A 12,059-nucleotide genomic window follows, 5' to 3' on the forward strand; every position below is an offset into this window, starting at 1 on the left:
AAAGAGTTGTCATATTAACAGATCTGAGACGGTTTGGAAAATAGTAGCCTTTATTTTCTATAACAGTTATAATGGGGAGAGAAAACAGTAAAAAGATAAAGATAGTCCATTCCGACGAGAAATCTCAAATCAAACACAATTAATTAAGAAACAAAATAACATACAGCACTGACATTGTGGAAATGCCTAAAACCAACATGATTATAAATGTGTTTTCATTTATTTATTATCATTTTTCTTTCTACCTAACCATTATGTCACTGAGATAATATTACAAAGTATGAGGATTCAGTATGGCCCTTAAGCATCCAACACGCGCGCGCACACACACACACACACACACACACACACACACACACACACACACACACACACACACACACACACACACACACACACACACACACACACACACACACACACACACACACACACACACACACACACACACACACACACACACACACACACACACACACACGCCATAAAACTAGGAAACCATGGGAATGGAATGGAATAGTAACAGACGAGAATCACATTCCTCATTGCCTTACGATAACGACTGACTGGAGAGTATTTTTCAGGAGGACAGCTAGCTTATTGAGTCTAGAGTTTAAAAAAGAAGAAAGGGTTCGTTTTCAACCTGAGTCCATGTTTTTGGGGGCAGAAATGTTGGCTGCGTGACACCATCGTACAATGCAATACTAATCAGGCTTTAAGTGACTTGAACATTCCGAACGATTTGCAAATCGATAGGATCAGAAATAAATATGGCCATTCCACTAAAGGACTAAAGACAATGTAGATAAAGAAATAAATTATGGCAAAGCAAAGTTACCATGTTTACCCAGGGTAACTGGACTAAGGAAAGGAAAGGTACTATGTTTACCCAGGGTAACTGAACTAAGGAAAGGAAAGGTACTATGTTTACCCAGGGTAACTGGACTAAGGAAAGGAAAGGTACCATGTTTACCCAGGGTAACTGGACTAAGGAAAGGAAAGGTACCATGTTTACCCAGGGTAACTGGACTAAGGAAAGGAAAGGTACTATGTTTACCCAGGGTAACTGGACTAAGGAAAGGAAAGGTACCATGTTTACCCAGGGTAACTGGACTAAGGAAAGGAAAGGTACTATGTTTACCCAGGGTAACAGGACTAAGGAAAGGAAAGGTACTATGTTTACCCCAGGGTAACTGGACTAAGGAAAGGAAAGGTACTATGTTTACCCAGGGTAACTGGACTAAGGAAAGGAAAGGTACTATGTTTACCAAGGGTAACTGGACTAAGGAAAGGAAAGATACTATGTTTACCCAGGGTAACTGGACTAAGGAAAGGAAAGGTACTATGTTTACCCAGGGTAACTGGACTAAGGAAAGGAAAGGTACTATGTTTACCCAGGGTAACTGGACTAAGGAAAGGAAAGGTACTATGTTTACCAAGGGTAACTGGACTAAGGAAAGGAAAGGTACTATGTTTACCCAGGGTAACTGGACTAAGGAAAGGAAAGGTACTATGTTTACCCAGGGTAACTGGACTAAGGAAAGGAAAGGTACTATGTTTACCCAGGGTAACTGGACTAAGGAAAGGAAAGGTACTATGTTTACCCAGGGTAACTGGACTAAGGAAAGGAAAGGTACCATGTTTACCCAGGGTAACTGGACTAAGGAAAGGAAAGGTACCATGTTTACCCAGGGTAACTGGACTAAGGAAAGGAAAGGTACCATGTTTACCCAGGGTAACTGGACTAAGGAAAGGAAAGGTACTATGTTTACCCAGGGTACCCGGACTAAGCTCAATAACTTGTTTACAGCCAGGCCCTGCTCATAGATAGAACATTTCATGGTAGGGGTTCAATGCCTTGCTCAAGAGCACTTCAGCGGTGGTAATTTTAAGGTCCGGGGGTATGAACTAGCGACCTTGCGATATCAAGACCGCTCCGCAAACCGTTCGGCCACCGCTGCCCCAGGCCATTCCACTAAACGACTTAAGACAACGTAGATAAAGAAATAAATATGGCCATTCCACTAAACGCCTAAAGACAGATAAAGAAATAAATATGGCCATTCCACTAAACGCCTAAAGACAGATAAAGAAATAAATATGGCCATTCCACTAAACGACTTAAGACAATGTAGATCAAAAGAAGCAGCGTTCAGATTTAAGTCAGATAAGCGAACCATAAATAATAATAATAAGTTGTTTTGAACATTCGGAAAACAAAAGATATTCTCTTTTACAGTGATATACAAATGGCACAATATAAGATCATAAATACCCACATTAAATAAAAAAAGAATAATAGAAAGATGTGTGTGTGCGTGCGCATGTGTGCACGTGCGTGTGTGTGCGTTTTAAATGATAACAACCCAGGTGGTGCTCTGCAGTTTGCGAGAACGGTGGATCATTTGAAACACATTCTTCTTCTGAAGCAGAAAGTGTTGGAGGAGGAAAGACATGGTCTGTGTGAAGCAGTAGAACCAGGTTGTTCATTCAGGGACTGCCTGTTTAACCATTAACCTCATTCTGACCTGAGATCAGATTCTAAAAAATGTTCTTCTACATCCTGACAGTTTACCATTCTGACCTGAGATCAGATTCTAAAAAATGTCTTCTACATCCTGACAGTTTTCTGAAAAAGCTATGTTTCTATGTCAGTAATTTGTGCTCATTTGCATTGTGTGCTCATTTGCATTGAGCTCATTTGCATTGTGCTCATTTGCATTGTGCTCATTTGCATTGTGCTCAATGCGCACAAAGAAATGTGGGCGTGGAATTCTCTGAATTGAAATACTGGGTGCTTAACGATCACATCTCAACTGTGAAAAAGGGCCACGTTGAGAAAGAGTGCCTCAGACATGTTAACGTTCATAAATATGGTTATGATCGCCGCTGCACAGAACCATCTATTTACACAATGTGCACTAGTCTTATTTACATTTACAACACAATTTAAAGGAGAATTCCATACTAAAAGGCTTTCTTACCTTTATTTGTAGTTTTTACGTCCCCACCAAAGAGGTCCAGGTGTTATTTTGTGCAAAAGTGCATTATTGGCTATTTCCCCTACCATAAGCCCTCAATGGGGGTTGGGTTTTTGTGCCAATTCGCTTATTTCCATCAAAATGAGTAGTATAGTGTGCCACTTGGGATACTATTTACATTAAGAAGAGAGGATATATACCAAAAATATATATGTTTGAGCGATGGAAATAAGCTAATCAGCACAACACCCCATAGCCCCATTCAATTCAATGCAATTCATTGAGGGCTTATGGTAGGGGAAATAGCCAATAATGCGCTTTTGCACAAAATGACACCTGGACCTCTTTGGTGGGGGACGTAACGACTACAGATAAAGGTAAGAAAGCTTTCTAGCATGGAATTCTCCTTTAAGTCCTTGCAGTAATAACAGCATGGTAGCTTTACAGAGTGGGGATTTCACACATAGGACAACCGTTGCCATTTCAAAACATCACGTTTCTTTAAAAAGGGAAAAGTTATAAAGTCCTGGCTAAGATGTGCAACATTGGAGAGAAAAAAACAATACGTATAAATAAAGGAACAGTGGTTGCTAAAAAAAACATCTGATTATCTTTGAAATACTGACAGCTGATCTAGTGTGTGTGTGTGTGTGTGTGTGTGTGTGTTACAATGTTCACGACACAGTAAGACATAAAGGAAATGGAAAAACATGGAAAAACAAAGTAAAAATCATGGATGGACCCACCCACACCTCCACCCACACCCCCACCCCACTCCAGACATGAATAATGGCAGGCACTTGTATGCTGTGCGTGTGTGCGTGCCTGCGTGCGTGCGTTTGGTGTGTGGGTGCGTGTGTGTGATCGTCCTCACAGAGTGTTGTTTAGTGTGTGTGAAACAGGAAGAGAGGAGGCGGAGCGTTCAAGACTCCATCTCGTCATCATCGAGCGGCGGCGCCACGAAGCTGATGATCTCCTCGTAGGTCAACCCTGAGACCACGAAGAACAAAGAGTTAAACCCTGAGACCCCCACAGAGAACAAAGAGTTAAACCCTAACCCTGAGACCCCCAGAGAACAAAGAGTCAAAGGTCAACCCTGAGACCCCCACGGAGAACACAGAGTCAAGACTAGCAAACTGACATATTCTAAAACGGGTAGTCCCAATACTTGATTCTGATTGGCTGGTTACCGCCACGTGACCGGTGTAAATTCCACCGATAGCCCACTCGCAAAACAAGGAAGTGATGCGGCTCGCTCTGGTGGCGCGAAGCGTATAGCTACTTTTGTGAATTCAATCGTTTTATTTAGGTTAATATTGCTATTATGTTTGTAACCGTTTTAGAAAAGCAATAAGCCACTCGAGGCCCAAAGCTTACCGGGTAAGTCACTGTTACCCGGTAACCTGTCACTCTCAGGTTACCGGGTATTTTACACTGGGTGCGGGGTAGAAGACCCTCCGCTGCGCGTCGGGTCTGCCTACGCCCCCAGCCAGTGTAAAAAACCCGGTAACCTGAGACCTCTCGTGGCTTATTGCTTAAGTATACTTTATTAAACTGACATAGTATATTTACTAAACTGACATAGTATATTTTACTAAACTGACATAGTATACTTGACTTTATTGTGGCTCTAGGGCTGTTGTTTATGTAAATGAACGCTGTACTGTACTTGATCATTACTACAGCGTCACACAGAAGCATCAGAAGTAGCAGATCAACCGAAGGCTGGGAAAGTGGAGGAAGCGACGCGTTTACAGCTTGTAGATCTGTTGCTTTTGATGCTTTTCAATTTGAATCCTGAAAAGTAACCGTCTGGCTACTCATCTATCTCATCCATCCATTTATTTGTTCGAGAGCATTTTAATACCAAATTGGTCGAATTGTCAAATATTACTTATAAAGGGGCAAACATTGTGAAAATAGCCGATCTACAAGCTCACAATGTTGTGATCTTTTTTTTTTTAACCCATTTTTCACCCCTGTGTCAATCATCTAATCATGTGATCCTGGGCTCTACACACCCTCCACCAACCTAGTCCCCATATATGGGGGACAAGGGGAGACCAACCTAGTCCCCATATATGGGGGACAAGGGGAGACCAACCTAGTCCCCATATATGGGGGACAAGGGGAGACCAACCTAGTCCCCATATATGGGGGACAAGGGGAGAGCAACGGACTTGAACTCATGCTTCCTTCATGCCTGAGTGTCCAAGTTGCTCCTTTACACCTGACAGGGGGGAGTTTCCCTGGTTGGACGTAGCGCGTGGAAGGAACACGTTATTCCAACCAGTTCCTTTCCCCTCCATCAGGCGCCCCGGCTGGCCAGGGGGAGGCAGTATAGAGACCAGGATTACTGCATGTTTTTTGTGAGGGTACCTAGTAGTACCTAACGTTGTGATCTTAATGTTAGGGGGCCTGTCGCGGCCTGTGAGACGTTGTCTCTGTCATTACGGTCGTGCGGTCGTCTTACGTTTCCACTCGTCGATCTCCAGCTCGCGGCTCTCGAAGCTCTGGTCGTACGGCTCCGCCTCGGGCTCGTCCTCCGGGTCGTGGTACTGGGCGAAGTACGGGTGGGCCAGCGCCTCGGAGGCCGTGATCCGCTTGTCCGTGTCCAGAACCATCATCCTCTCCAGCAGATCCACCGCTACAACACAAACACATTCTGACCTGAGATCAGCAGATCCACCGCTACAACACAAACACATTCTGACCTGAGATAAGCAGATCCACCGCTACAACACAAACACATTCTGACCTGAGATCAGCAGATCCACCGCTACAACACAAACACATTCTGACCTGAGATCAGCAGATCCACCGCTACAACACAAACACATTCTGACCTGAGATCAGCAGATCCACCGCTACAACACAAACACATTCTGACCTGAGATCAGCAGATCCACCGCTACAACACGAGGTTATTAAACACATTCTGACCTGAGATCAGCAGATCCACCGCTACAACACGAGGTTATTAAACCCATTCTGACCCGAGATCAGCAGATCCACCGCTACAACACGAGGTTTTAGTTTTAGTTAGTTAGTTTTAGTGCCGGAAGTGCTTCAAAATAGGAGCTCTGGGGTGCCGGAGTTGTCTGATCGCTTTTACTCTGAAAGCCATGAACCGGAAACACTTTCCTTAAAAAAGTTGACTTTACAAATTGACCTAAACATTGCGATCATTTTAATTTATACGATATATGATCCAAAAAGCGTATAATATAATATTTTGCAGGAGAGACGGATGAGGAGCAGAAATGAACATTGTTTTTACTCATTTCTTTGTTTCTGGGGGTCTCCCTGGAACAACATATTTTAAGATGGGGGGTCTGTGGGCAAATACAGTACTTTACTGATTAAAGGAACATAAACTAAAAAGCACACATCCCTTAGGGGGATACTCTAATACTCCTATTTTAGAGCCGAATAAAAGTCGGTTCGGCGCTGTAGAGCCTACAATGTGACGTCATTTGAGGTTCGGGGGGGGGGGACACTGAAAATGTCTGACGAGCCGAAATCATTTCGGCACTACAGCGCCGAAACAGCGGTAAAATAAGAGTATGAATCGGCCCTTAGAATAGAACATCTTGGCAACAGATGTCAACCCATAAAGATAATGCTGACAGGACACCCAATGACCACAAGGGGGAGCCAGACATCAACGTTTCAGCACATGATCAGTAATGGGTTGATTTTTACTGTAAAGGCAGTAAATAACGACCAAGGGGATTATTAACCCATTCAGGCCGGGAACCCCTTGTGTTGTGTTTTAAGCATTATGTTACACTTGAGCTGTAGAGGGTAGAGGTTTAACATTGTTTAACCCATTCTGACCTGAGATCAGATTCATACGAGGTTTCCACGGGACACACACTGGTCTGATGAACCCATTCTGACCTGAGATCAGATTCTAAAAATGTCAGTCGTTCTTCGAATTTTTCAAAAATAGCAGACCTACAAGCTCGTATCGCGCCACTCGGTGGCGCGCTATGAGCTTGTAGATCTGCTATTTTTCAATAGCTAAAGCATAACATGATGCCAACACCAAAATGGGTGCCCGGTCAGAATGGGTTAACGTTGTTTAATGCAATCAGACAGGACTTTTCTGTGTGGATGTCTGGGCTGTCGAGGCCAGAAAGTAGTTTTTTGCCACTCTGTATCCATTCCTGCATAACTTCCTGGTTTGATGATGATGTCACGCGCATACCCTCCGTTGAAAAATAGCAGATCTACAAGAAGCTCATAGCGCGGCACAGCTTGTAGATCTGCTATTTTTGAGAAATGGTGAAAATGTGGCACAAACTTTTGAATATTATATTCTTTCAGAGCGAACGTTTTTAACTCATATCTTTGGGGGGGTCCCTGGAACAACGTATTTTCAGATGGGGGTCGGCGGCCAATTACATAATAGGTTTCTGGGGACCTCGACATGAAATAGTTTGAGAACCACTGACACATAGAACCACTGACATATAGAAACATGTCAGTGGTTTTTCAGTTTTTCAGAAAACTATCATGAACAGTGACATTAATCCATTCTGACCTGAGATCAGATTCTAAAAAATGTTCTTCTGCATCCTGACAGTTTTCTGAAAAAGCTATGTTTCTATGTCAGTCGTTCTATTTAAAAAGAATAGCAGACCTACAAGTTCTATGAGCTTGTAGATCTGCTATTTTTCAATAGCTAAAGCATGACATGATGATAACGCCAAAAGGGGTTCCCGCCCCCAAAATGAGTTAAATGTCCTTTTCACAAAATACTAGAATCAGGTCTAAACAGTAAATACAGTAAATAAATTACTGTAAATACAGTAAATACCTACCAGTGGGATTGGCACCAATAAACACGTCAACAAAGTTCCTCTTGGGGATGGTGGGCAGGGAGTTGATGTAGTTCCTCGCCTAAGACGATAAAGACAAGACAAATCTTAGGTAAAAATCTATTTCTGAGTGGTGCTAGCCACTACCTACAGACAGCTATGTGTGTCCCTGAGTGGTGCAACCCCTCCTATAGACATGCTATGTGTGTCCCTGAGTGGTGCAACCCCTCCTATAGACAGCTATGCGTGTCTTTTTTTAGAACGGACGTTTTTAAGTCAAATCTTTGCGTCTGGGAGGGTCCCTGGAACAACATGTTTTCAGATGGGGGGTCGGCGACCAAATACATCTATATTTGGGGGTACTTGACATGAAAAAGGTTGAGGACTGTCATGATTTATTCACAGTACTACAACACTAGAGAACTACAACACTAGAGAACTACAACACTAGAGAACTACAACACTAGAGAACTACAACACTAGGGAACTACAACAGTAGAGTCGTGCACGACTGCACGTGCATATTGAGCGCGTCCTCACCTCGTGGCTGGGCATGCGGCTGATGAGCGACTTGGGAGGCGTGCCCGTCAGACGCATGATCTGCCTCAGCTGGTTTATATCTGCGTAGCCTTGAAGTCAAGGAGGGATGACGTCATTCTTTGTGACATCACAGAGACAAAGCGAGAGAAACATTACAATACACACACATACATGCGGTCAGCGGGTGTGTGTGTGTGTGTGTTTGAGAGAGAGAAGACGATCAGCTGATTAACCCATTCTGACCTGAGATCAGATTCATACGAAGGTTTCCACTGGGACACACACTGGGTCTGATCAACCCATTCTGACCTGAGATCAGATTCTAAAAATGTCAGTCGTTCTTCGAATTTTTCAAAAATAGCAGACCTACAAGCTCATATCGCGCCACTCGGTGGCGCGCGCTATGAGCTTGTAGATCTGCTATTTTTCAATAGCTAAAGCATAACATGATGCTAACACCAAAACGGGTGCCCGGTCAGAATGGGTTAAGCTCATTATTGACGTGTCATGTCCTCCTCAGACTCCTGTGATACTGTACACTACTGTACATGATGAAACACAATCCCTTGTTTGTCGTCAGGCTCAAAGCCCAGAGCTTATAGGAACAGTAAAAGCAAAGTGGGTCAACCTATTGGATATATAGGTCTAACGTGCTCATCATGTGGCCTAAAGTCACATCTTTTTTTCGCTTGTTTTCCTAGACCTGGTTTTGCTTATAATTATTTCTCTCGCTAAGATCTGGCAACACTGGGTGGTGGTGGTGGTCCCTCCAATGGTTCACGATCAGTTGAAAATATAAACGCTGCTCTGGTGTACTTCACCCACCCACCACCGGAGGGAGGCATCAACAACATACTGACCTGAGAAAACACTGGATTACAGGAGAGCACAGTGCAGTGCATGATGGGAGTCGGACCCTCAATGATGTCAATAAGTGAAGATACTGTAGCTGCTAATTGAATTAATTAACTCACATTAACATAGGGGGTCAAACGGAGTCTAAACAGAGTCAAACAGGTCAGATCTACAAGCTCATAGAGCTTGTAGATCTGCTATTTTTTGGAAAAACCGTGAAAATGCGGCACAAATCTTTTGAACATATTATATTCTTTCAGAAGACTTGTTTTTTTTATTTCGACGTCAGGCCTGAATGGGTTAAATGATAATATGCTAAACTGAAATGTTCTCTGCCAAGTTAAGCCGACACCATGCTGGGTGGAACAAGGACGCACAGGATAAGATACTGATAGAGCTACACACGCACACGCACACGCGCACACGCACACGCGCACACGCACACACACACACACACACACACACACACACACACACACACACACACACACACACACACACACACACACACACACACACACACACACACAGAATCAGTCCAAAAGCAACTCAAACAGATTGCCCAGTCTATGCCTATTGAAAAAGCTCTCCGTCATATAATAATAATAATAATAATAATATAATATAATAATAGAAAACAAACTATTGGCCCCAATGTATCCACCAAAGGACAAACAAAACACGATTAGTATAGTTAGGATTATTTATGAACCAAATTAGCACTTTGATTTTGTACACACTCTCAGAGTTACAGACCCATAAGGGTCCATTTTGGTTCCAAGCTATATCATCAACTATAGCCGGGGACCCCCTGGGATCTCCCTCAACAAGGACCCCCCTGGGGGGTCCCCAGAGTGACCCCACAATTGGGACCCCCTGCCTTATTCTGAACCTCCAGGGCTGCAGTGTTGTTTTCGTCGACTAAAACTAAGACGAGAAATGTTCGTCGACTACCTTTTTCCACTGACAAAAACTAATGGAAACTAAATTAAAACTAAGCTATGATGACTAAAACTAAGACTAAATATACTGACAATTTCGTTGACAAATAAAAACTAGACTAAAATGTTAGGAAGGGACTAGTGGACAAGAGATCCACTATAAGTCATTTTACTCTTGGTTGCATGCTGGAAATAGCCGATCTACAAACTCACAACATTGTGAGCTTGTAGATCGGCTATTTTCAGCAAGTGTAAAAACACTCATTACGACGGCATCAAGGCCCGCCAAAACACATTTTAGTCGACTAAATCACCTGTAGATTTAGTCGACTAAAACTAGACTAACACTAAGACATTTCCAGGTGACTTAAAATGTGACTAAAAAACGAAGTGAAGTTTCAGTCCAAAGACTAAATGACTAAACTAAAATAGAGATTTGCTGCTCCGTGCTCACATGAACACATGGCATGGATCAGCTGGCTTCAGGAACACGGAAGGAACAGCCAGAGAGCGTGCCAGCAGCGCATTATTAGCATTATATTATGCAACAAACAGCAGAACGCAAGCAGGAAACAAGCAGGAAAATCCGGAACTTATAAGTGATCTCGCTTCAAACGTCGAACCGACCCCAGTTGAACATGAACACCGTGCATTACATTTTTTACTGTGGTATACTTTGGAGTGTGTGTGTGTGTGCGTGTGTGTGCGCGCGCTTGTGCGTGTGTGTGTGTGTGTGTTTTGCGGGGGTGCAGGGAAAAGAGGAAGATTAATTTTTTGTGTTATGCAAAAGCAGTGGAGGCGACGCCACTCCACAGAATGCTGCAATGAGTCACGCACCACAGGACGCACGCACGCACGCACTCAACGCACGCACGCACGCACACACGCACGCACACACGCACCCATGGGTAAAGTATGCTTGTTTGTTTTTGTACAGGGAGACAGATTCCAAACGACTGCGTCGATATGGAGGCGGAAAACCTCATCGTTATAAAGTAGCAGATCTACAAGCTCAAAGCGCGCCGCTTCTCGCCGTGTTCTGAGCTTGTAGATCTGCTAACTTTTGATGCTGCAGCTGCACTATGAGCTTGTAGGTCTGCTATATTTGAGAAATCGTGAAAATGTGGCGCAACATTGGAATATATATTTTTTCAGAACAAACGTTTTTAGGTCAAATCTTTGCTTCTGGGAGGACCCTGGAACAACATGTTTTCAGATGGGGGGGGTCCCGACGACCAAATACATCTATGTTTGGGGGTCCTTGACATGAAAAAGTACTACAACACTAGAGAACTACAACACTAGAGAACTACAGTCATGAGTGATGGAAGGATACGGTCCGTGCCAGGAAACAGTGTCCTTCCAGTGAGTAGTTCCGCCATGATGCAGCCCACCGACCAGATATCCACTGAAACACACACAGCATTAGATACATGAGAATGCAGCCCACCTGTTCTCCCCGTGTCCCCTATAGGGTAGGTACCTTCACATGTTCTCCCCATGTCCCCTAGGGTAGGTACCCTCACATGTTCTCCCCGTGTCCCCTATAGGGTAGGTACCCTCACATGTTCTCCCCGTGTCCCCTATAGGGTAGGTACCCTCACATGTTCTCCCCGTGTCCCCTATAGGGTAGGTACCCTCACATGTTCTCCCCGTGTCCCCTATAGGGTAGGTACCCTCACATGTTCTCCCCGTGTCCCCTATAGAGCGTTGCAGTCCCTCCCCCTTTCAGAACAACGAGGAAATGAATCGCAATGCATTTTGACCATAATAGGCATTCTTAAATTATTAATTTAAAGACCTTTTAAGCGTCGTACGAAGCCAACTCTTGTCGTGACAAATCATGACAACACACACAATATTCTGGACCAAACAAAGAATTAGAAAGTAGAAAAAAACACTTTTATCGAAGACGC

General features: G+C 43.7%; 1 protein-coding gene across 1 annotated transcript in view; it reads right to left on the minus strand.

Annotated features, from left to right (window-relative positions):
- Positions 1-3,769: 3,769 nt before the first annotated feature.
- Positions 3,770-12,059, minus strand: part of LOC308334975 (mitogen-activated protein kinase 14A-like) — a 36,448-nt gene continuing 28,158 nt past the window's right edge. The window contains exons 8-12 of the mRNA XM_080791887.1: positions 11,480-11,551; positions 8,348-8,427; positions 7,811-7,889; positions 5,455-5,628; positions 3,770-3,971 (exon numbers count right to left, since the gene is read on the minus strand). Of these exons, the coding sequence (XP_080648013.1) occupies positions 3,904-3,971; positions 5,455-5,628; positions 7,811-7,889; positions 8,348-8,427; positions 11,480-11,551 (473 nt within the window). The 3' untranslated portion in view covers positions 3,770-3,903. The remainder of the gene's footprint in view (positions 3,972-5,454; positions 5,629-7,810; positions 7,890-8,347; positions 8,428-11,479; positions 11,552-12,059) is intronic.

The sequence above is a fragment of the Protomyctophum bolini genome (genome assembly GCF_963924005.1).
Source record: "Protomyctophum bolini genome assembly, chromosome: 2".
Classification (NCBI taxonomy): Eukaryota; Metazoa; Chordata; class Actinopteri; order Myctophiformes; family Myctophidae; genus Protomyctophum; species Protomyctophum bolini.